The sequence below is a fragment of the Plectropomus leopardus genome, chromosome 17 (genome assembly GCF_026936395.1).
Source record: "Plectropomus leopardus strain MGB_pleo_1.0 chromosome 17, ASM2693639v1, whole genome shotgun sequence".
NCBI lineage: Eukaryota > Metazoa > Chordata > Actinopteri > Perciformes > Serranidae > Plectropomus > Plectropomus leopardus.
In genome coordinates this window covers 17,602,438-17,629,147 of record NC_142192.1, presented here as the reverse complement: position 1 = coordinate 17,629,147, position 26,710 = coordinate 17,602,438, and the positions used below count along the sequence as shown (strand labels likewise).

Here is a 26,710-nt window from a genome sequence, read left to right as displayed (position 1 = left end):
AATGAGACCCGAAACATCTACAAAAAGATTCAAGGCAATTACAATTGTATGCAAATCTACAGAGACAAATAAACTAAAAAGATATGTAACCAGACTGCAAAGAGAGTCAAAACAACTACTAAAAGACTAATCAACTACAGAGAGCTGCAAAAGACAGAAATCTACATAGAGACCCACATAAATTGTAAGTGATACATAAAAACTGAAGTCCTGGTTTGCTCCTTTGTAGGAGTTTTTGTCAATGCACATTTTAAAACACAGGTAGATAACAAGAACACGATACAGCCTCTTTGAAAAGCAATTTATTTCAGTTGTAAATTTAACATTTCCCAAGGGTTATCTTTTGAAAAACAAGTATGACCACGGCTCATAGCTTAGACTGCAGGTTTAACTATGGAGATGGTAAGAGATTGTAATGATTTAAGAATCCAGAGACTTCCAGATATAGCAATACAAAAAAATACCACCCCAAAATACAGTAACATGTAACACAAAAAATCCCTATTGTGATGTTTTTCTGAATATTTTCTTTATCCTTGCGTAATAGTGAGGACTTGGCAGCTGTGCTCAATGTGTTGCAATACAGTACGTGTGGCTCAATTATTGCTCCTATTTTCTAAAACAAGTGCCTGTTGAGGCAGACAGATGGCTATTACAGGTGCTTTGGAATACAAAATTAAATGAGATGCTTTAAAATGGCTTTTTCCAAAAAGACTGAAGTTAAAATGACACAAAATTAACTTTAGCAATACAATTACAAAAGTCAATATGCTTTCTTGTCTAAACACATTTTTTTCTTTTATAAACAATGTCTTTTACTAAACACATTATTCCATTTTGAAAGCGTATAGACCTTAGAAAAATATCCCTTTGGTATTCATTGTTGCTTTATAGCCATTGGCAATGAAAACTAAGTGGCTACCCATGTGTATGTCTTGTATCAAATCCATTGAAAGAAGTAAAAAAAAGCCACTATATATATATAAATATAAATATGTACAAAACAGTCAATCCATCGAAAAGGGTAGGAATGCTAGTTTTTGACATCTCTTTCTACAGAACTGAAATACATTTCGAGGGGTATTCTCGTACAAGTTAAATTTGAATGTATCACACCACAAGCACTGAGAATATTAATGCATATAAATGCATGGGATGCACTCGGAATGTGATTCTGCGAGAAGGGAACAAAGATATGAGAGGTGCAAGCAAAGTGCTACAATAATTGTGTGTATTCTCTTCCTACAGACAGACAAAGAAAATGAAAAAGAGAGAGGAGGCCAGAATTAATCAAGGAGAAGAAAATACAAATCATGATTCTTGTCACCTCCCCTGGGTTGTATGAAAATGTACAATAGGAGTGAAACACGGTGAGAATAAAGAGACAAGACCAAAATAAAAGGCAGTAATATAGCAATGAATTGGCATTCATAGGGAAAAAGATTGCAATAAAAATGTGTTGCTGGTGTGTCTTTGCAGGCCTCATTCCAGCGGGGCCCCTGGAAAGAAATTGTGGACTTTTGACTACAGCAGAAATCTGTGTAAGTAAATCTATACAATTCAACAGCAAAGGAGCTTCTTTATTTCAGCTTGTAGTGAGATTAAATAACTTCGGATCACGATCTCTTGCTTCCCTGTCCTCTCCATAGCGTCTGTGTCCCCTCTGCCCTCTACCAGGGGCCCTTCATAGGTGGGCCCTTGGGGCTGTACTCTACTTGATGGCTCATACAATCTCCAGGATTACAGCGTCCATCATGTCCCTTTGCACCAGGCTGCCCAGGAGGGCCTGGAATTCCAGGAACACCTTGCTGGCCAACAGAACCTGGAGGTCCCATCTTACCATAGCCTGGAGGGCCTGGAACACCTGGAAGGAGGGAAACGGAGAGGGAATGTAAAGACTGAGGAACTATCACTGACATGCTACTTACCTGTAAAGAAAAGGTCAGTTTATCAGCTTTAATGCATTGATCATGATGTCATTAAGGTCTGCACATAATGTGCTCTTTTTTCCTTTTCTTTTCGTTTTAAATGGCTGGCTGACATTTTTGTCTTAGAGAGGCTTTACCGGGCTGAGTTCTAAAGCTAGAGTAATCATACTGGTATCACGAGAAACTGAAAGACCTAAGGAATCAAGTGACAGCATTTCACGCTAGCTTCTCAGCAAGTTGGCTGAATAACGCTCCAAAGTTAGCTTAAATTTTGGCATTGCATTGGAATTGCTTCACCTTGTCAATATGGACTTAATAAGTGTTTTGTAATACAAAATAGTGTAATTGAAAACATGTAATTAACGAAAAATAAATATATAATAAGTGACAAATCATCGTCTTAAAAATGAATCATTTGACAGCCCTAATTTAAAGGTAAAGTGTTGAGAAATAATTTGACACACATTGTCAGACTATTTTCAGGAGTAGCTTGAATATCTAAGGAAGACTGTAGCAGATGTAAATGCCTCAACAAAATGTGACAGGAGAAAGGATTTACTGTGTTTGAGATCAATTTACTATTTACTGGGGATACATTACCTGGTGCCCCTGGAGGTCCAACATCTCCCATCTCTCCCACACCCTTATCTCCTTTCTGTCCATTTGGTCCTCGTGGTCCTACAGAAAGAGACAGTACATTTTAACTACGATAGACAGTTAACATGTGACAAATGATGAAACTTATGTCACAAACATTGTGCTTGAAAGATTATTGGTATAACTGATGGCTCACCAGGGGGTCCTTGGGCTCCTGGTCGGCCTTGTCTGCCGATCTGTCCCGGAAGTCCAGGTGCACCTGGGTTGCCGGGATTACCTGGAGATCCGTCTTTTCCTGGGGGCCCAGGCCTACCAGGGGATGCCACCATCTCTACTGGCATCTGCATGCGAGACATGTAGTAGGCCATTCTCTCTGGGGAGGGGAAACATGCAATAACAATGATGTCTCAGAAGAGAAATGGAGTAATCTTTGAAAGAGTGGTGTGCATGAAGTTAAAATACTCTAGAAACTGTAGCATTATCCCCAGGAAACATTCATATAATAATGCATATGCCCTCACCATCAAAGATCTTGATGACCTGCTGGCGAATGAAGTTCTTGACTTCATCATAGTTGACGACAGCCTGTTTGAGAAAAGAGAAATAAAGAGAGAAACAAAATGACAAACATTAATCAAGAGAGATAATTAACAAATTAATTATTTATAAGAGCAGATGGCGCTACTGAGTGCCTCTGGCCACTGTACTGTCTGTCACCACCTTTTCTCACAACCAGGCTAATTAAAAGTAAAAATTAAGCTGTATCTCACATCATTTCCTGGTGACCCTTGAGGTCCAGGGAGGCCAGGGGGGCCCGCTGAGCCAGGGCTTCCCCTCTCTCCTCTGGGTCCCACGGGGCCAATCATGGGCTGTGCGTCCTTTGAGTGGTAACCTCCACCACCAGGAGGTCCAGGTCTGCCTCTCTCCCCTGGAGGACCCCTCTGGCCTGCGGGGCCTGGTTCACCCTGGAAGACACAGAAATACATAGGAATGGTTGGCATAGAAGACAATCTCAGTCATGAAGGTTGTTCAATGGAAAAAATAGCATGTCATAAAAGTCACTGAAAAAGAGTACAGTGTGTATGTATGTTTATATATATGTGTATATATATATATATAAATGTGTGTGTATACATGTATATGTATTTCAATTTTCCCCTTTATCCTCCACCAGAGGCCTGGGAGCTGGAGGGTCATGTGAAGTATTCTAGGACTGCAATCATCTGGGATGAGATCTCTGACTTTGTTCCTGAAAACTGCTGGAGCCACTGACGCAGATGGGTGGGGGTTACAGACTGAATACGCAGAGGTACCACTGCTGCCTTAACACTCCAACCATCTCTAACTCCTCTTTCAGCCCTTGGTATTTCTCAAGCGTTTTTGGACAAAATGCTATAATCTGCCCTTTTTTTTGCCATTTTAGACGGCAGTAAACTAACTTATATGCTGTTTTGGAAAACACTACACTGTAACAAATCAATCAAAACAATTTTGGAGGACATACTTTACTATGACTTCTTCATGCACTGTTTGAAGACATACTATAGTGTACCATTTTAATGCCATACTATGTAATACTATAGTATGACTCTTTTGTGCTGTTTATGACATTGTATAGTATGAGTTTTTGATGCCATTTTAGAAGACACATTTTGAGCCATTTTTTCGACATGCAAAATTACGTTTTGGCATTTCTTTCAAATAGGTATACTATCACGTGCTTCAACAAGCTGTACTATGTCAGTTTTAAGTGGGTTTTTTTTGACATGTCAAAAGTTGACGTTTTTCAACATACTATACAATGACGTTTTGAGCCATTTTTTGGCTTGCTATATTACGATGTTTTTGGCATTTCTTTACACATAGTATACCATGATGTGTATCCATGAGCTAAAATATATTGTTTTTAGGTATTTTTTTGGACATATCAAATTTTGACGTTTTTTAACACCCTACACCATGGCATATTAAGCCCTTTTTTCAAAATGCTAAATCAACATGTCCAATATCACATGTCCAAAAAGCAACTGCAAACCACATAAAATAGTGTGCCGAGACACGTCATGGCATATATAATGCAAAAACAGATCAAAACACCATAATTTAACATGTTGAAAAATATGACATGTCCCAAAAACTGTTGAAAACAGCTGGAAACAGTATAGAATAACCTGCCAAAACACACCATAGCAAAGAAAGTTGCATAAAGGGACAGAAAAAGCATAATTTGGCATGTTGAAAATCTGACCAAAACTCCAAGGCTATAGTAAGGCAAAATTTTCAAAATATGACATGTCCCAAAAACTGTTTAAAGTAGCTGGAAACAGCTTAGAATAACCTGCCAAAACACACCATAGCAAAGAAAGTTGCATAAAGGGACAGAAAAAGCATAATTTGGCATGTTGAAAATCTGACCAAAAATCCAAGGCTATAGTAAGGCAAAATTTACAAAATATGACATGTCCCAAAAACTGTTTAAAGTAGCTGGAAACAGCTTAGAATAGCCTGCCAAGACACACCATAGCAAAGAAAGTTGCAAAAAGAGCCAAAAACAGCATAATTTGGCATGTCAAAAATCTGACCAAAAATCCAAGGCTATAGTAAGGCAAAATTTTCAAAATTTGACATGTCCCAAAAACTGTTGAAAACAGCTGGAAACAGCTTAGAATAACCTGCCAAAACACGCCATAGTAAAGAAAGTTGCAAAAAGAGACAAAAACAGCATAATTTGGCATGTCGAAAATCCAATCAAAAATCCAAGACTATAGTAAGGCAAAATTTTCAAAATTTGACATTTCCCAAAAACTGTTTAAAGTAGCTGGAAACAGCCTAGAATAACCTGCCAAGACACGCCATAGCAAAGAAAGTTGCAAAAAGAGCCAAAAACAACATAATTTGGCATGTCAAAAATCTGACCAAAAATCCAAGGCTATAGTAAGGCAAAATTTTCAAAATATGACATGTCCGAAAAACTGTTGAAAGTAGCTGGAAACAGTATAGAATAACCTGCCAAAACACACCATAGCAAAGAAAGTTGCATAAAGGGACAGAAAAGGCATAATTTGGCATGTTGAAAATCTGACCAAAAATCCAAGGCTATAGTAAGGCAAAATTTTCAAAATATGACATGTCCCAAAAACTGTTGAAAGTAGCTGGAAACAGCTTAGAATAGCCTGCCAAGACATACCATAGCAAAGAAAGTTGCAAAAAGAGCCAAAAACAGCATAATTTGGCATGTCAAAAATCTGACCAAAAATCCAAGGCTATAGTAAGGCAAAATTTTCAAAATTTGACACGTCCCAAAAACTGTTGAAAACAGCTGGAAACAGCTTAGAATAACCTGCCAAAACACACCATAGCAAAGAAAGTTGCATAAAGGGACAGAAAAAGCATAATTTTGCATGTTGAAAATCTGACCAAAAATCCAAGGCTATAGTAAGGCAAAATTTTCAAAATATGACATGTCCCAAAAACTGTTTAAAGTAGCTGGAAACAGCTTAGAATAGCCTGCCACGACATACCATAGCAAAGAAAGTTGCAAAAAGAGCCAAAAACAGCATAATTTGGCATGTCAAAAATCTGACCAAAAATCCAAGGCTATAGTAAGGCAAAATTTTCAAAATTTGACACGTCCCAAAAACTGTTGAAAACAGCTGGAAACAGCTTAGAATAACCTGCCAAAACACGCCATAGCAAAGAAAGTTGCATAAAGGGACAAAAAAAGCATAATTTGGCATGTCAAAAATCTGACCAAAAATCCAAGGCTATAGTAAGGCAAAATTTTCAAAATTTGACATGTCCCAAAAACTGTTTAAAGTAGCTGGAAACAGTATAGAATAACCTGCCAAAACACACCATAGCAAAGAAAGTTGCATAAAGGGACAGAAAAAGCATAATTTGGCATGTTGAAAATCTGACCAAAAATCCAAGGCTATAGTAAGGCAAAATTTTCAAAATATGACATGTCCCAAAAACTGTTTAAAGTAGCTGGAAACAGTATAGAATAACCTGCCAAAACACACCATAGCAAAGAAAGTTGCATAAAGGGACAGAAAAAGCATAATTTGGCATGTTGAAAATCTGACCAAAAATCCAAGGCTATAGTAAGGCAAAATTTTCAAAATATGACATGTCCCAAAAACTGTTGAAAGTAGCTGGAAACAGCTTAGAATAGCCTGCCAAGACATACCATAGCAAAGAAAGTTGCAAAAAGAGCCAAAAACAGCATAATTTGGCATGTCAAAAATCTGACCAAAAATCCAAGGCTATAGTAAGGCAAAATTTTCAAAATTTGACACGTCCCAAAAACTGTTGAAAACAGCTGGAAACAGCTTAGAATAACCTGCCAAAACACACCATAGCAAAGAAAGTTGCAAAAAGGGACAGAAAAAGCATAATTTGGCATGTTGAAAATCTGACCAAAAATCCAAGGCTATAGTAAGGCAAAATTTTCAAAATATGACATGTCCCAAAAACTGTTTAAAATAGCTGGAAACAGCTTAGAATAGCCTGCCAAGACATACCATAGCAAAGAAAGTTGCAAAAAGAGCCCAAAAAAATCATAATTTGGCATGTCAAAAATCTGACCAAAAATCCAAGGCTATAGTAAGGCAAAATTTTCAAAATATGACATGTCCCAAAAACTGTTGAAAGTAGCTGGAAACAGCTTAGAATAGCCTGCCAAGACATACCATAGCAAAGAAAGTTGCATAAAGAGACAAAAAAAGCATAATTTGGCATGTTGAAAATCTGACCAAAAATCCAAGGCTATAGTAAGGCAAAATTTTCAAAATATGACATGTCCCAAAAACTGTTGAAAGTAGCTGGAAACAGCTTAGAATAGCCTGCCAAGACACGCCATAGCAAAGAAAGTTGCAAAAAGAGCCAAAAACAACATAATTTGGCATGTCAAAAATCTGACCAAAAATCCAAGGCTATAGTAAGGCAAAATTTTCAAAATATGACATGTCCGAAAAACTGTTGAAAGTAGCTGGAAACAGTATAGAATAACCTGCCAAAACACACCATAGCAAAGAAAGTTGCATAAAGGGACAGAAAAAGCATAATTTGGCATGTTGAAAATCTGACCAAAAATCCAAGGCTATAGTAAGGCAAAATTTTCAAAATATGACATGTCCCAAAAACTGTTGAAAGTAGCTGGAAACAGCTTAGAATAGCCTGCCAAGACATACCATAGCAAAGAAAGTTGCAAAAAGAGCCAAAAACAGCATAATTTGGCATGTCAAAAATCTGACCAAAAATCCAAGGCTATAGTAAGGCAAAATTTTCAAAATTTGACACGTCCCAAAAACTGTTGAAAACAGCTGGAAACAGCTTAGAATAACCTGCCAAAACACACCATAGCAAAGAAAGTTGCATAAAGGGACAGAAAAAGCATAATTTTGCATGTTGAAAATCTGACCAAAAATCCAAGGCTATAGTAAGGCAAAATTTTCAAAATATGACATGTCCCAAAAACTGTTTAAAGTAGCTGGAAACAGCTTAGAATAGCCTGCCACGACATACCATAGCAAAGAAAGTTGCAAAAAGAGCCCAAAAAAAGCATAATTTGGCATGTCAAAAATCTGACCAAAAATCCAAGGCTATAGTAAGGCAAAATTTTCAAAATTTGACACGTCCCAAAAACTGTTGAAAACAGCTGGAAACAGCTTAGAATAACCTGCCAAAACACGCCATAGCAAAGAAAGTTGCATAAAGGGACAAAAAAAGCATAATTTGGCATGTCAAAAATCTGACCAAAAATCCAAGGCTATAGTAAGGCAAAATTTTCAAAATTTGACATGTCCCAAAAACTGTTTAAAGTAGCTGGAAACAGTATAGAATAACCTGCCAAAACACACCATAGCAAAGAAAGTTGCATAAAGGGACAGAAAAAGCATAATTTGGCATGTTGAAAATCTGACCAAAAATCCAAGGCTATAGTAAGGCAAAATTTTCAAAATATGACATGTCCCAAAAACTGTTTAAAGTAGCTGGAAACAGTATAGAATAACCTGCCAAAACACACCATAGCAAAGAAAGTTGCATAAAGGGACAGAAAAAGCATAATTTGGCATGTTGAAAATCTGACCAAAAATCCAAGGCTATAGTAAGGCAAAATTTTCAAAATATGACATGTCCCAAAAACTGTTGAAAGTAGCTGGAAACAGCTTAGAATAGCCTGCCAAGACATACCATAGCAAAGAAAGTTGCAAAAAGAGCCAAAAACAGCATAATTTGGCATGTCAAAAATCTGACCAAAAATCCAAGGCTATAGTAAGGCAAAATTTTCAAAATTTGACACGTCCCAAAAACTGTTGAAAACAGCTGGAAACAGCTTAGAATAACCTGCCAAAACACGCCATAGCAAAGAAAGTTGCATAAAGAGACAAAAAAAGCATAATTTGGCATGTCAAAAATCTGACCAAAAATCCAAGGCTATAGTAAGGCAAAATTTTCAAAATTTGACATGTCCCAAAAACTGTTTAAAGTAGCTGGAAACAGTATAGAATAACCTGCCAAAACACACCATAGCAAAGAAAGTTGCATAAAGGGACAGAAAAAGCATAATTTGGCATGTTGAAAATCTGACCAAAAATCCAAGGCTATAGTAAGGCAAAATTTTCAAAATATGACATGTCCCAAAAACTGTTTAAAGTAGCTGGAAACAGTATAGAATAACCTGCCAAAACACACCATAGCAAAGAAAGTTGCAAAAAGAGCCAAAAACAGCATAATTTGGCATGTCAAAAATCTGACCAAAAATCCAAGGCTATAGTAAGGCAAAATTTTCAAAATATGACATGTCCCAAAAACTGTTTAAAGTAGCTAAGAAACAGTATAGAATAACCTGCCAAAACACACCATAGCAAAGAAAGTTGCATAAAGGGACAGAAAAAGCATAATTTGGCATGTTGAAAATCTGACCAAAAATCCAAGGCTATAGTAAGGCAAAATTTTCAAAATTTGACACGTCCCAAAAACTGTTGAAAACAGCTGGAAACAGCTTAGAATAACCTGCCAAAACACACCATAGCAAAGAAAGTTGCATAAAGGGACAGAAAAAGCATAATTTTGCATGTTGAAAATCTGACCAAAAATCCAAGGCTATAGTCAGGCAAAATTTTCAAAATATGACATGTCCCAAAAACTGTTTAAAGTAGCTGGAAACAGCTTAGAATAGCCTGCCAAGACATACCATAGCAAAGAAAGTTGCATAAAGAGACAAAAAAAGCATAATTTGGCATGTTGAAAATCTGACCAAAAATCCAAGGCTATAGTAAGGCAAAATTTTCAAAATATGACATGTCCCAAAAACTGTTTAAAGTAGCTGGAAACAGCTTAGAATAGCCTGCCAAGACACGCCATAGTAAAGAAAGTTGCAAAAAGAGCCAAAAACAGCATAATTTGGCATGTCAAAAATCTGACCAAAAATCCAAGGCTATAGTAAGGCAAAATTTTCAAAATTTGACACGTCCCAAAAACTGTTGAAAACAGCTGGAAACAGCTTAGAATAACCTGCCAAAACACGCCATAGCAAAGAAAGTTGCAAAAAGAGACAAAAACAGCATAATTTGGCATGTCAAAAATCTGACCAAAAATCCAAGGCTATAGTAAGGCAAAATTTTCAAAATTTGACATGTCCCAAAAACTGTTTAAAGTAGCTGGAAACAGTATAGAATAACCTGCCAAGACACACCATAGCAAAGAAAGTTGCATAAAGGGACAGAAAAAGCATAATTTGGCATGTTGAAAATCTGACCAAAAATCCAAGGCTATAGTAAGGCAAAATTTTCAAAATATGACATGTCCCAAAAACTGTTTAAAGTAGCTGGAAACAGTATAGAATAACCTGCCAAAACACACCATAGCAAAGAAAGTTGCAAAAAGAGCCAAAAACAGCATAATTTGGCATGTCAAAAATCTGACCAAAAATCCAAGGCTATAGTAAGGCAAAATTTTCAAAATATGACATGTCCCAAAAACTGTTTAAAGTAGCTGGAAACAGTATAGAATAACCTGCCAAAACACACCATAGCAAAGAAAGTTGCATAAAGGGACAGAAAAAGCATAATTTGGCATGTTGAAAATCTGACCAAAAATCCAAGGCTATAGTAAGGCAAAATTTTCAAAATTTGACATGTCCCAAAAACTGTTGAAAACAGCTGGAAACAGCTTAGAATAACCTGCCAAAACACACCATAGCAAAGAAAGTTGCATAAAGGGACAGAAAAAGCATAATTTTGCATGTTGAAAATCTGACCAAAAATCCAAGGCTATAGTCAGGCAAAATTTTCAAAATATGACATGTCCCAAAAACTGTTTAAAGTAGCTGGAAACAGCATAGAATAACATGCCAAGACATACCATAGCAAAGAAAGTTGCATAAAGAGACAAAAAAAGCATAATTTGGCATGTTGAAAATCTGACCAAAAATCCAAGGCTATAGTAAGGCAAAATTTTCAAAATATGACATGTCCCAAAAACTGTTTAAAGTAGCTGGAAACAGCTTAGAATAGCCTGCCAAGACACGCCATAGTAAAGAAAGTTGCAAAAAGAGCCAAAAACAGCATAATTTGGCATGTCAAAAATCTGACCAAAAATCCAAGGCTATAGTAAGGCAAAATTTTCAAAATTTGACATGTCCCAAAAACTGTTAAAAACAGCTGGAAACAGCTTAGAATAACCTGCCAAAACACGCCATAGCAAAGAAAGTTGCATAAAGAGACAAAAAAAGCATAATTTGGCATGTCAAAAATCTGACCAAAAATCCAAGGCTATAGTAAGGCAAAATTTTCAAAATTTGACATGTCCCAAAAACTGTTTAAAGTAGCTGGAAACAGTATAGAATAACCTGCCAAAACACACCATAGCAAAGAAAGTTGCATAAAGGGACAGAAAAAGCATAATTTGGCATGTTGAAAATCTGACCAAAAATCCAAGGCTATAGTAAGGCAAAATTTTCAAAATATGACATGTCCCAAAAACTGTTTAAAGTAGCTGGAAACAGTATAGAATAACCTGCCAAAACACACCATAGCAAAGAAAGTTGCAAAAAGAGCCAAAAACAGCATAATTTGGCATGTCAAAAATCTGACCAAAAATCCAAGGCTATAGTAAGGCAAAATTTTCAAAATATGACATGTCCCAAAAACTGTTTAAAGTAGCTGGAAACAGTATAGAATAACCTGCCAAAACACACCATAGCAAAGAAAGTTGCATAAAGGGACAGAAAAAGCATAATTTGGCATGTTGAAAATCTGACCAAAAATCCAAGGCTATAGTAAGGCAAAATTTTCAAAATTTGACACGTCCCAAAAACTGTTGAAAACAGCTGGAAACAGCTTAGAATAACCTGCCAAAACACACCATAGCAAAGAAAGTTGCATAAAGGGACAGAAAAAGCATAATTTTGCATGTTGAAAATCTGACCAAAAATCCAAGGCTATAGTAAGGCAAAATTTTCAAAATATGACATGTCCCAAAAACTGTTTAAAATAGCTGGAAACAGCTTAGAATAGCCTGCCAAGACATACCATAGCAAAGAAAGTTGCAAAAAGAGCCCAAAAAAATCATAATTTGGCATGTCAAAAATCTGACCAAAAATCCAAGGCTATAGTAAGGCAAAATTTTCAAAATATGACATGTCCCAAAAACTGTTGAAAGTAGCTGGAAACAGCTTAGAATAGCCTGCCAAGACATACCATAGCAAAGAAAGTTGCATAAAGAGACAAAAAAAGCATAATTTGGCATGTTGAAAATCTGACCAAAAATCCAAGGCTATAGTAAGGCAAAATTTTCAAAATATGACATGTCCCAAAAACTGTTTAAAGTAGCTGGAAACAGCTTAGAATAGCCTGCCAAGACATACCATAGCAAAGAAAGTTGCAAAAAGAGACAAAAACAGCATAATTTGGCATGTCAAAAATCTGACCAAAAATCCAAGGCTATAGTAAGGCAAAATTTTCAAAATTTGACACGTCCCAAAAACTGTTGAAAACAGCTGGAAACAGCTTAGAATAACCTGCCAAAACACGCCATAGCAAAGAAAGTTGCATAAAGAGACAAAAAAAGCATAATTTGGCATGTTGAAAATCTGACCAAAAATCCAAGGCTATAGTAAGGCAAAATTTTCAAAATTTGACATGTCCCAAAAACTGTTTAAAGTAGCTGGAAACAGTATAGAATAACCTGCCAAAACACACCATAGCAAAGAAAGTTGCATAAAGGGACAGAAAAAGCATAATTTGGCATGTTGAAAATCTGACCAAAAATCCAAGGCTATAGTAAGGCAAAATTTTCAAAATATGACATGTCCCAAAAACTGTTTAAAATAGCTGGAAACAGCTTAGAATAGCCTGCCAAGACATACCATAGCAAAGAAAGTTGCAAAAAGAGCCCAAAAAAATCATAATTTGGCATGTCAAAAATCTGACCAAAAATCCAAGGCTATAGTAAGGCAAAATTTTCAAAATATGACATGTCCCAAAAACTGTTGAAAGTAGCTGGAAACAGCTTAGAATAGCCTGCCAAGACATACCATAGCAAAGAAAGTTGCATAAAGAGACAAAAAAAGCATAATTTGGCATGTTGAAAATCTGACCAAAAATCCAAGGCTATAGTAAGGCAAAATTTTCAAAATATGACATGTCCCAAAAACTGTTTAAAGTAGCTGGAAACAGCTTAGAATAGCCTGCCAAGACATACCATAGCAAAGAAAGTTGCAAAAAGAGCCAAAAACAGCATAATTTGGCATGTCAAAAATCTGACCAAAAATCCAAGGCTATAGTAAGGCAAAATTTTCAAAATTTGACACGGCCCAAAAACTGTTGAAAACAGCTGGAAACAGCTTAGAATAACCTGCCAAAACACGCCATAGCAAAGAAAGTTGCAGAAAGAGACAAAAAAAGCATAATTTGGCATGTCAAAAATCTGACCAAAAATCCAAGGCTATAGTAAGGCAAAATTTTCAAAATTTGACATGTCCCAAAAACTGTTTAAAGTAGCTGGAAACAGTATAGAATAACCTGCCAAAACACACCATAGCAAAGAAAGTTGCATAAAGGGACAGAAAAAGCATAATTTGGCATGTTGAAAATCTGACCAAAAATCCAAGGCTATAGTAAGGCAAAATTTTCAAAATATGACATGTCCCAAAAACTGTTTAAAGTAGCTGGAAACAGCTTAGAATAGCCTGCCAAGACATACCATAGCAAAGAAAGTTGCAAAAAGAGACAAAAAAAGCATAATTTGGCATGTCAAAAATCTGACCAAAAATCCAAGGCTATAGTAAGGCAAAATTTTCAAAATTTGACATGTCCCAAAAACTGTTAAAAACAGCTGGAAACAGCTTAGAATAACCTGCCAAAACACGCCATAGCAAAGAAAGTTGCATAAAGAGACAAAAAAAGCATAATTTGGCATGTTGAAAATCTGACCAAAAATCCAAGGCTATAGTAAGGCAAAATTTTCAAAATTTGACATGTCCCAAAAACTGTTTAAAGTAGCTGGAAACAGTATAGAATAACCTGCCAAAACACACCATAGCAAAGAAAGTTGCATAAAGGGACAGAAAAAGCATAATTTGGCATGTTGAAAATCTGACCAAAAATCCAAGGCTATAGTAAGGCAAAATTTTCAAAATATGACATGTCCCAAAAACTGTTTAAAGTAGCTGGAAACAGCTTAGAATAGCCTGCCAAGACATACCATAGCAAAGAAAGTTGCAAAAAGAGCCCAAAAAAAGCATAATTTGGCATGTCAAAAATCTGACCAAAAATCCAAGGCTATAGTAAGGCAAAATTTTCAAAATATGACATGTCCCAAAAACTGTTGAAAGTAGCTGAAACAGCTTAGAATAGCCTGCCAAGACATACCATAGCAAAGAAAGTTGCATAAAGAGACAAAAACAGCATAATTTGGCATGTTGAAAATCTGACCAAAAATCCAAGGCTATAGTAAGGCAAAATTTTCAAAATATGACATGTCCCAAAAACTGTTTAAAGTAGCTGGAAACAGCTTAGAATAGCCTGCCAAGACACGCCATAGCAAAGAAAGTTGCAAAAAGAGACAAAAACAGCATAATTTGGCATGTCAAAAATCTGACCAAAACTCCAAGGCTATAGTAAGGCAAAATTTTCAAAATTTGACATGTCCCAAAAACTGTTAAAAACAGCTGGAAACAGCTTAGAATAACCTGCCAAAACACACCATAGCAAAGAAAGTTGCAAAAAGGGACAAAAAAGCATCAGTTGGCATGTTGAAAATCTGACCAAAAATCCAAGGCTATAGTAAGGCAAAATTTTCAAAATTTGACATGTCCCAAAAACTGTTTAAAGTAGCTGGAAACAGTATAGAATAACCTGCCAAAACACACCATAGCAAAGAAAGTTGCATAAAGGGACAGAAAAAGCATAATTTGGCATGTTGAAAATCTGACCAAAAATCCAAGGCTATAGTAAGGCAAAATTTTCAAAATATGACATGTCCCAAAAACTGTTTAAAGTAGCTGGAAACAGCTTAGAATAGCCTGCCAAGACATACCATAGCAAAGAAAGTTGCAAAAAGAGACAAAAAAAGCATAATTTGGCATGTCAAAATCTGACCAAAAATCCAAGGCTATAGTAAGGCAAAATTTTCAAAATTTGACACGTCCCAAAAACTGTTGAAAACAGCTGGAAACAGCTTAGAATAACCTGCCAAAACACGCCATAGCAAAGAAAGTTGCATAAAGAGACAAAAAGCATAATTTGGCATGTTGAAAATCTGACCAAAAATCCAAGGCTATAGTAAGGCAAAATTTTCAAAATTTGACATGTCCCAAAAACTGTTTAAAGTAGCTGAAACAGTATAGAATAACCTGCCAAAACACACCATAGCAAAAGAAAGTTGCATAAAGGGACAGAAAAAGCATAATTTGGCATGTTGAAAATCTGACCAAAAATCCAAGGCTATAGTAAGGCAAAATTTTCAAAATATGACATGTCCCAAAAACTGTTTAAAGTAGCTGGAAACAGTATAGAATAACCTGCCAAAACACACCATAGCAAAGAAAGTTGCAAAAAGAGACAAAAAAAGCATAATTTGGCATGTCAAAAATCTGACCAAAAATCCAAGGCTATAGTAAGGCAAAATTTTCAAAATTTGACACGTCCCAAAAACTGTTGAAAACAGCTGGAAACAGCTTAGAATAACCTGCCAAAACACGCCATAGCAAAGAAAGTTGCATAAAGGGACAGAAAAAGCATAATTTGGCATGTTGAAAATCTGACCAAAAATCCAAGGCTATAGTAAGGCAAAATTTTCAAAATTTGACATGTCCCAAAAACTATTTAAAGTAGCTGGAAACAGTATAGAATAACCTGCCAAAACACACCATAGCAAAAGAAAGTTGCATAAAGAGACAGAAAAAGCATAATTTGGCATGTTGAAAATCTGACCAAAAATCCAAGGCTATAGTAAGGCAAAATTTTCAAAATATGACATGTCCCAAAAACTGTTTAAAGTAGCTGGAAACAGCTTAGAATAACCTGCCAAAACACGCCATAGCAAAGAAAGTTGCATAAAGAGACAAAAAAAGCATAATTTGGCATGTTGAAAATCTGACCAAAAATCCAAGGCTATAGTAAGGCAAAATTTTCAAAATTTGACATGTCCCAAAAACTGTTAAAAACAGCTGGAAACAGCTTAGAATAACCTGCCAAAACACGCCATAGCAAAGAAAGTTGCATAAAGAGACAAAAAAAGCATAATTTGGCATGTTGAAAATCTGACCAAAAATCCAAGGCTATAGTAAGGCAAAATTTTCAAAATTTGACATGTCCCAAAAACTGTTTAAAGTAGCTGGAAACAGCTTAGAATAGCCTGCCAAGACACGCCATAGCAAAGAAAGTTGCAAAAAGAGACAAAAAAAGCATAATTTGGCATGTCAAAAATCTGACCAAAAATCCAAGGCTATAGTAAGGCAAAATTTTCAAAATTTGACATGTCCCAAAAACTGCTGAAAACAGCTGGAAACAGCTTAGAATAACCTGCCAAAACACGCCATAGCAAAGAAAGTTGCATAAAGAGACAAAAAAAGCATAATTTGGCATGTTGAAAATCTGACCAAAAATCCAAGGCTATAGTAAGGCAAAATTTTCAAAATATGACATGTCCCAAAAACTGTTTAAAGTAGCTGGAAACAGCTTAGAATAGCCTGCCAAGACATACCATAGCAAAGAAAGTTGCATAAAGAGCTAAAAACAGTATAATTTGGCATGTTGAAAATCTGACCAAAAATCCAAGGCTATAGTAAGGCAAAATTTTCAAAATTTGACATGTCCCAAAAACTGTTAAAAACAGCTGGAAACAGCTTAGAATAACCTGCCAAAACACGCCATAGCAAAGAAAGTTGCATAAAGAGACAAAAAAAGCATAATTTGGCATGTTGAAAATCTGACCAAAAATCCAAGGCTATAGTAAGGCAAAATTTTCAAAATATGACATGTCCCAAAAACTGTTTAAAGTAGCTGGAAACAGTCTTGAATAACCTGCCAAAACACACCATAGCAAAGAAAGTTGCATAAAGGGACAGAAAAAGCATAATTTGGCATGTTGAAAATCTGACCAAAAATCCAAGGCTATAGTAAGGCAAAATTTTCAAAATTTGACATGTCCCAAAAACTGTTAAAAACAGCTGGAAACAGCTTAGAATAACCTGCCAAAACACGCCATAGCAAAGAAAGTTGCAAAAAGAGACAAAAATGCATAATTTGGCATGTCAAAAATCTGACCAAAAATCCAAGGCTATAGTAAGGCAAAATTTTCAAAATTTGACATGTCCCAAAAACTGTTGAAAACAGCTGGAAACATCTTAGAATAACCTGCCAAAACACGCCATAGCAAAGAAAGTTGCATAAAGAGACAAAAAAAGCATAATTTGGCATGTTGAAAATCTGACCAAAAATCCAAGGCTATAGTAAGGCAAAATTTTCAAAATTTGACATGTCCCAAAAACTGTTAAAAACAGCTGGAAACAGCTTAGAATAACCTGCCAAGACACGCCATAGCAAAGAAAGTTGCAAAAAGAGACAAAAAAAGCATAATTTGGCATGTCAAAAATCTGACCAAAAATCCAAGGCTATAGTAAGGCAAAATTTTCAAAATTTGACATGTCCCAAAAACTGTTAAAAACAGCTGGAAACAGCTTAGAATAACCTGCCAAGACACGCCATAGCAAAGGAAGCTGCAAAAAGAGACAAAAACAGCATAATTTGGCATGTCAAAAATCTGACCAAAAATCCAAGGCTATAGTAAGGCAAAATTTTCAAAATTTGACATGTCCCAAAAACTGTTAAAAACAGCTGGAAACAGCTTAGAATAGCATGCCAAGACATACCATAGCAAAGAAAGTTGCATAAAGAGACAAAAAAAGCATAATTTGGCATGTTGAAAATCTGACCAAAAATCCAAGGCTATAGTAAGGCAAAATTTTCAAAATTTGACATGTCCCAAAAACTGTTAAAAACAGCTGGAAACAGCTTAGAATAACCTGCCAAAACACGCCATAGCAAAGAAAGTCGCATAAAGAGACAAAAAAAGCATAATTTGGCATGTTGAAAATCTGACCAAAAATCCAAGGCTATAGTAAGGCAAAATTTTCAAAATTTGACATGTCCCAAAAACTGTTAAAAACAGCTGGAAACAGCTTAGAATAACCTGCCAAAACACGCCATAGCAAAGAAAGTTGCATAAAGAGACAAAAAAAGCATAATTTGGCATGTTGAAAATCTGACCAAAAATCCAAGGCTATAGTAAGGCAAAATTTTCAAAATATGACATGTCCCAAAAACTGTTTAAAGTAGCTGGAAACAGCTTAGAATAGCCTGCCAAGACACACCATAGCAAAGAAAGTTGCAAAAAGAGCCAAAAACAGCATAATTTGGCATGTTGAAAATCTGACCAAAAATCCAAGGCTATAGTAAGGCAAAATTTTCAAAATTTGACATGTCCCAAAAACTGTTAAAAACAGCTGGAAACAGCTTAGAATAACCTGCCAAAACACGCCATAGCAAAGAAAGTTGCATGAAGAGACAAAAAAAAGCATAATTTGGCATGTCGAAAATCTGACCAAAAATCCAAGGCTATAGTAAGGCAAAATTTTCAAAATTTGACATGTCCCAAAAACTGTTGGAAACAGCTGAAACAGCTTAGAATAACCTACCAAAACACGCCATAGCAAAGAAAGTTGCATAAAGAGACAAAAAAAGCATAATTTGGCATGTTGAAAATCTGACCAAAAATCCAAGGCTATAGTAAGGCAAAATTTTCAAAATTTGACACGTCCCAAAAACTGTTGAAAACAGCTGGAAACAGCTTAGAATAGCCTGCCAAGACATACCATAGCAAAGAAAGTTGCATAAAGAGCCAAAAACAGCATAATTTGGCATGTTGAAAATCTGACCAAAAATCCAAGGCTATAGTAAGGCAAAATTTTCAAAATTTGACACGTCCCAAAAACTGTTGAAAACAGCTGGAAACAGCTTAGAATAGCCTGCCAAGACATACCATAGCAAAGAAAGTTGCATAAAGAGCCAAAAACAGCATAATTTGGCATGTTGAAAATCTGACCAAAAATCCAAGGCTATAGTAAGGCAAAATTTTCAAAATTTGACATGTCCCAAAAACTGTTAAAAACAGCTGGAAACAGCTTAGAATAACCTGCCAAAACACACCATAGCAAAGAAAGTTGCATAAAGAGACAAAAAAGCATAATTTGGCATGTTGAAAATCTGACCAAAAATCCAAGGCTATAGTAAGGCAAAATTTTCAAAATATGACATGTCCCAAAAACTGTTTAAAGTAGCTGGAAACAGTATAGAATAACCTGCCAAAACACACCATAGCAAAGAAAGTTGCATAAAGAGACAAAAAAAGCATAATTTGGCATGTTGAAAATCTGACCAAAAATCCAAGGCTATAGTAAGGCAAAATTTTCAAAATATGACATGTCCCAAAAACTGTTTAAAGTAGCTGGAAACAGCTTAGAATAGCCTGCCAAGACACACCATAGCAAAGAAAGTTGCAAAAAGAGCCAAAATCAGCATAATTTGGCATGTTGAAAATCTGACCAAAAATCCAAGGCTATAGTAAGGCAAAATTTTCAAAATTTGACATGTCCCAAAAACTGTTAAAAACAGCTGGAAACAGCTTAGAATAACCTGCCAAAACACGCCATAGCAAAGAAAGTTGCATAAAGAGACAAAAAAAGCATAATTTGGCATGTTGAAAATCTGACCAAAAATCCAAGGCTATAGTAAGGCAAAATTTTCAAAATTTGACACGTCCCAAAAACTGTTGAAAACAGCTGGAAACAGCTTAGAATAACCTGCCAAAACACGCCATAGCAAAGAAAGTTGCATAAAGAGACAAAAAAAGCATAATTTGGCATGTTGAAAATCTGACCAAAAATCCAAGGCTATAGTAAGGCAAAATTTTCAAAATTTGACACGTCCCAAAAACTGTTGAAAACAGCTGGAAACAGCTTAGAATAACCTGCCAAAACACACCATAGCAAAGAAAGTTGCATAAAGAGACAAAAACAGCATAATTTGGCATGTTGAAAATCTGACCAAAAATCCAAGGCTATAGTAAGGCAAAATTTTCAAAATTTGACACGTCCCAAAAACTGTTGAAAACAACTGGAAACAGCTTAGAATAGCCTGCCAAGACATACCATAGCAAAGAAAGTTGCATAAAGAGCCAAAAACAGCATAATTTGGCATGTTGAAAATCTGACCAAAAATCCAAGGCTATAGTAAGGCAAAATTTTCAAAATTTGACACGTCCCAAAAACTGTTGAAAACAGCTGGAAACAGCTTAGAATAGCCTGCCAAGACATACCATAGCAAAGAAAGTTGCATAAAGAGCTAAAAACAGCATAATTTGGCATGTTGAAAATCTGACCAAAAATCCAAGGCTATAGTAAGGCAAAATTTTCAAAATATGACATGTCCCAAAAACTGTTTAAAGTAGCTGGAAACAGTATAGAATAACCTGCCAAAACACACCATAGCAAAGAAAGTTGCATAAAGGGACAGAAAAAGCATAATTTGGCATGTTGAAAATCTGACCAAAAATCCAAGGCTATAGTAAGGCAAAATTTTCAAAATATGACATGTCCCAAAAACTGTTTAAAGTAGCTGGAAACAGCTTAGAATAGCCTGCCAAAACACGCCATAGTAAAGAAAGTTGCAAAAAGAGCCAAAAAAAGCATAATTTGGCATGTTGAAAATCTGACCAAAAATCCAAGGCTATAGTAAGGCAAAATTTTCAAAATATGACATGTCCCAAAAACTGTTTAAAGTAGCTGGAAACAGCTTAGAATAGCCTGCCAAGACATACCATAGCAAAGAAAGTTGCATAAAGAGCTAAAAACAGTATAATTTGGCATGTTGAAAATCTGACCAAAAATCCAAGGCTATAGTAAGGCAAAATTTTCAAAATTTGACATGTCCCAAAAACTGTTAAAAACAGCTGGAAACAGCTTAGAATAACCTGCCAAAACACGCCATAGCAAAGAAAGTTGCATAAAGAGACAAAAAAAGCATAATTTGGCATGTTGAAAATCTGACCAAAAATCCAAGGCTATAGTAAGGCAAAATTTTCAAAATATGACATGTCCCAAAAACTGTTTAAAGTAGCTGGAAACAGTATAGAATAACCTGCCAAAACACACCATAGCAAAGAAAGTTGCATAAAGGGACAGAAAAAGCATAATTTGGCATGTTGAAAATCTGACCAAAAATCCAAGGCTATAGTAAGGCAAAATTTTCAAAATTTGACATGTCCCAAAAACTGTTAAAAACAGCTGGAAACAGCTTAGAATAACCTGCCAAGACACGCCATAGCAAAGGAAGCTGCAAAAAGAGACAAAAACAGCATAATTTGGCATGTCAAAAATCTGACCAAAAATCCAAGGCTATAGTAAGGCAAAATTTTCAAAATTTGACACGTCCCAAAAACTGTTTAAAGTAGCTGGAAACAGCTTAGAATAGCCTGCCAAGACACGCCATAGCAAAGAAAGTTGCATAAAGAGACAAAAAAAGCATAATTTGGCATGTTGAAAATCTGACCAAAAATCCAAGGCTATAGTAAGGCAAAATTTTCAAAATTTGACACGGCCCAAAAACTGTTGAAAACAGCTGGAAACAGCTTAGAATAGCCTGCCAAGACATACCATAGCAAAGAAAGTTGCATAAAGAGCCAAAAACAGCATAATTTGGCATGTTGAAAATCTGACCAAAAATCCAAGGCTATAGTAAGGCAAAATTTTCAAAATATGACATGTCCCAAAAACTGTTTAAAGTAGCTGGAAACAGCTTAGAATAACCTGCCAAAACACACCATAGCAAAGAAAGTTGCATAAAGGGACAGAAAAAGCATAATTTGGCATGTTGAAAATCTGACCAAAAATCCAAGGCTATAGTAAGGCAAAATTTTCAAAATTTGACATGTCCCAAAAACTGTTGAAAACAGCTGGAAACAGCTTAGAATAACCTGCCAAAACACGCCATAGCAAAGAAAGTTGCATAAAGAGACAAAAAAAGCATAATTTGGCATGTTGAAAATCTGACCAAAAATCCAAGGCTATAGTAAGGCAAAATTTTCAAAATATGACATGTCCCAAAAACTGTTTAAAGTAGCTGGAAACAGCTTAGAATAGCCTGCCAAGACATACCATAGCAAAGAAAGTTGCATAAAGAGCTAAAAACAGTATAATTTGGCATGTTGAAAATCTGACCAAAAATCCAAGGCTATAGTAAGGCAAAATCTTCAAAATATGACATGTCCCAAAAACTGATAAAAACAGCTGGAAACAGCTTAGAATAACCTGCCAAAACACACCATAGCAAAGAAAGTTGCATAAAGGGACAAAAACAGCATAATTTGGCATGTTGAAAATCTGACCAAAAATCCAAGGCTATAGTAAGGCAAAATTTTCAAAATTTGACATGTCCCAAAAACTGTTAAAAACAGCTGGAAACAGCTTAGAATAACCTGCCAAAACACGCCATAGCAAAGAAAGTTGCATAAAGAGACAAAAAAAGCATAATTTGGCATGTTGAAAATCTGACCAAAAATCCAAGGCTATAGTAAGGCAAAATTTTCAAAATTTGACATGTCCCAAAAACTGTTGAAAACAGCTGGAAACAGCTTAGAATAACCTGCCAAAACACGCCATAGCAAAGAAAGTTGCATAAAGAGACAAAAAAAGCATAATTTGGCATGTTGAAAATCTGACCAAAAATCCAAGGCTATAGTAAGGCAAAATTTTCAAAATTTGACATGTCCCAAAAACTGTTAAAAACAGCTGGAAACAGCTTAGAATAACCTGCCAAGACATACCATAGCAAAGAAAGTTGCATAAAGAGCCAAAAACAGCATAATTTGGCATGTTGAAAATCTGACCAAAAATCCAAGGCTATAGTAAGGCAAAATTTTCAAAATTTGACATGTCCCAAAAACTGTTAAAACAGCTGGAAACAGCTTAGAATAACCTGCCAAAACACACCATAGCAAAGAAAGTTGCATAAAGAGACAAAAAAGCATAATGTGGCATGTTGAAAATCTGACCAAAAATCCAAGGCTATAGTAAGGCAAAATTTTCAAAATATGACATGTCCCAAAAACTGTTAAAACAGCTGGAAACAGCTTAGAATAACCTGCCAAAACACGCCATAGCAAAGAAAGTTGCATAAAGAGACAAAAAAAGCATAATTTGGCATGTTGAAAATCTGACCAAAAATCCAAGGCTATAGTAAGGCAAAATTTTCAAAATTTGACACGTCCCAAAAACTGTTGAAAACAGCTGGAAACAGCTTAGAATAGCCTGCCAAGACACGCCATAGCAAAGGAAGCTGCAAAAAGAGACAAAAACAGCATAATTTGGCATGTTGAAAATCTGACCAAAAATCCAAGGCTATAGTAAGGCAAAATTTTCAAAATTTGACACGTCCCAAAAACTGTTGAAAACAGCTGGAAACAGCTTAGAATAGCCTGCCAAGACATACCATAGCAAAGAAAGTTGCATAAAGAGCCAAAAACAGCATAATTTGGCATGTTGAAAATCTGACCAAAAATCCAAGGCTATAGTAAGGCAAAATTTTCAAAATTTGACATGTCCCAAAAACTGTTGAAAACAACTGGAAACAGCTTAGAACAGACTGCCAAAACACACCATAGGAAAGAAAGTTGGAAAAAGAGCCAAAAAAAGCATAAATTGGCATGTTGAAAATCTGACCAAAAATCCAAGGCTATAGTAAGGCAAAATTTTCAAAATTTGACACGTCCCAAAAACTGTTGAAAACAGCTGGAAACAGCTTAGAATAACCTGCCAAAACACGCCATAGCAAAGAAAGTCGCATAAAGAGCTAAAAACAGCATAATTTGGCATGTTGAAAATCTGACCAAAAATCCAAGGCTATAGTAAGGCAAAATTTTCAAAATATGACATGTCCCAAAAACTGTTTAAAGTAGCTGGAAACAGCTTAGAATAGCCTGCCAAAACACCATAGCAAAGAAAGTTGCATAAAGAGCCAAAAACAGCATAATTTGGCATGTTGAAAATCTGACCAAAAATCCAAGGCTATAGTAAGGCAAAATTTTCAAAATTTGACACGTCCCAAAAACTGTTGAAAACAGCTGGAAACAGCTTAGAATAGCCTGCCAAGACATACCATAGCAAAGAAAGTTGCATAAAGAGACAAAAAAAGCATAATTTGGCATGTTGAAAATCTGACCATAAATCCAAGACTATAGTAAGGCAAAATTTGACATGTCCCAAAACCTGTTAAAAGAGCCAGAAACAGCTTAGTATAGCCTGCCAAGACACTCCATAGCAAAGAAAGTTGCAAAATAAGCCAAAAATATCATAATTTGGCATGTCGAAAATCTGACCATAAATCCAAGACTATAGTAAGGCAAAATTTGACATGTCCCAAAAACTGTGTAAAGTAGCTGGAAACAGTATAGAATAACCTGCCAAGACACACCATAGCAAAGAAAGTTGCAAAAAGAGCCCAAAAAAAGCATAATTTGGCATGTTGAAAATCTGACCAAAAATCCAAGGCTATAGTAAGGCAAAATTTTCAAAATTTGACATGTCCCAAAAACTGTTTAAAAACAGCTGGAAACAGCTTAGAATAACCTGCCAAAACACGCCATAGCAAAGAAAGTTGCATAAAGAGACAAAAAAAGCATAATTTGGCATGTTGAAAATCTGACCAAAAATCCAAGGCTATAGTAAGGCAAAATTTTCAAAATTTGACACGGCCCAAAAACTGTTGAAAACAGCTGGAAACAGCTTAGAATAACCTGCCAAAACACACCATAGCAAAGAAAGTTGCATAAAGAGACAAAAAAAGCATAATTTGGCATGTTGAAAATCTGACCAAAAATCCAAGGCTATAGTAAGGCAAAATTTTCAAAATTTGACATGTCCCAAAAACTGTTTAAAGTAGCTGGAAACAGCTTAGAATAACCTGCCAAAACACACCATAGCAAAGAAAGTTGCATAAAGAGACAAAAAAAGCATAATTTGGCATGTTGAAAATCTGACCAAAAATCCAAGGCTATAGTAAGGCAAAATTTTCAAAATTTGACATGTCCCAAAAACTGTTTAAAACAGCTGGAAACAGCTTAGAATAACCTGCCAAAACACGCCATAGCAAAGAAAGTTGCATAAAGAGACAAAAAAGCATAATTTGGCATGTTGAAAATCTGACCAAAATCCAAGGCTATAGTAAGGCAAAATTTTCAAAATTTGACACGTCCCAAAAACTGTTGAAAACAGCTGGAAACAGCTTAGAATAGCCTGCCAAGACACACCATAGCAAAGAAAGTTGCATAAAGAGCCAAAAACAGCATAATTTGGCATGTTGAAAATCTGACCAAAAATCCAAGGCTATAGTAAGGCAAAATTTTCAAAATTTGACATGTCCCAAAAACTGTTGAAAACAGCTGGAAACAGCTTAGAATAACCTGCCAAAACACGCCATAGCAAAGAAAGTTGCATGAAGAGACAAAAAAAGCATAATTTGGCATGTTGAAAATCTGACCAAAAATCCAAGGCTATAGTAAGGCAAAATTTTCAAAATTTGACATGTCCCAAAAACTGTTAAAAACAGCTGGAAACAGCTTAGAATAACCTGCCAAAACACGCCATAGCAAAGAAAGTTGCATAAAGAGACAAAAAAAGCATAATTTGGCATGTTGAAAATCTGACCAAAAATCCAAGGCTATAGTAAGGCAAAATTTTCAAAATTTGACATGTCCCAAAAACTGTTGAAAACAGCTGGAAACAGCTTAGAATAACCTGCCAAGACACGCCATAGCAAAAGAAAGTTGCATAAAGAGACAAAAACAGCATAATTTGGCATGTTGAAAATCTGACCAAAAATCCAAGGCTATAGTAAGGCAAAATTTTCAAAATTTGACACGTCCCAAAAACTGTTGAAAACAGCTGGAAACAGCTTAGAATAGCCTGCCAAGACATACCATAGCAAAGAAAGTTGCATAAAGAGCCAAAAACAGCATAATTTGGCATGTTGAAAATCTGACCAAAAATCCAAGGCTATAGTAAGGCAAAATTTTCAAAATTTGACATGTCCCAAAAACTGTTGAAAACAGCTGGAAACAGCTTAGAATAGCCTGCCAAGACATACCATAGCAAAGAAAGTTGCATAAAGAGCTAAAAACAGCATAATTTGGCATGTTGAAAATCTGACCAAAAATCCAAGGCTATAGTAAGGCAAAATTTTCAAAATATGACATGTCCCAAAAACTGTTTAAAGTAGCTGGAAACAGCTTAGAATAACCTGCCAAAACACACCATAGCAAAGAAAGTTGCATAAAGGGACAGAAAAAGCATAATTTGGCATGTTGAAAATCTGACCAAAAATCCAAGGCTATAGTAAGGCAAAATTTTCAAAATATGACATGTCCCAAAAACTGTTTAAAGTAGCTGGAAACAGATTAGAATAGTCTGCCAAAACACGCCATAGTAAAGAAAGTTGCAAAAAGAGCCAAAAAAAGCATAATTTGGCATGTTGAAAATCTGACCAAAAATCCAAGGCTATAGTAAGGCAAAATTTTCAAAATATGACATGTCCCAAAAACTGTTTAAAGTAGCTGGAAACAGCTTA

General features: G+C 35.6%; 1 protein-coding gene across 5 annotated transcripts in view; it reads right to left on the bottom strand.

The window, feature by feature from the left end:
* Nucleotides 1-286: 286 nt before the first annotated feature.
* Nucleotides 287-26,710, bottom strand: part of col16a1 (collagen, type XVI, alpha 1) — a 176,917-nt gene continuing 150,493 nt past the window's right edge. For all 5 annotated transcript variants that reach the window (XM_088090134.1, XM_088090133.1, XM_088090137.1 and 2 more), the window contains 5 exons: nt 3,296-3,490; nt 3,047-3,110; nt 2,722-2,898; nt 2,529-2,606; nt 287-1,864 (listed from right to left, as the gene is read on the bottom strand). In XM_088090134.1, coding sequence (XP_087946260.1) covers nt 1,671-1,864; nt 2,529-2,606; nt 2,722-2,898; nt 3,047-3,110; nt 3,296-3,490 — 708 coding nt within the window. In that variant the 3' untranslated portion in view covers nt 287-1,670. The remainder of the gene's footprint in view (nt 1,865-2,528; nt 2,607-2,721; nt 2,899-3,046; nt 3,111-3,295; nt 3,491-26,710) is intronic.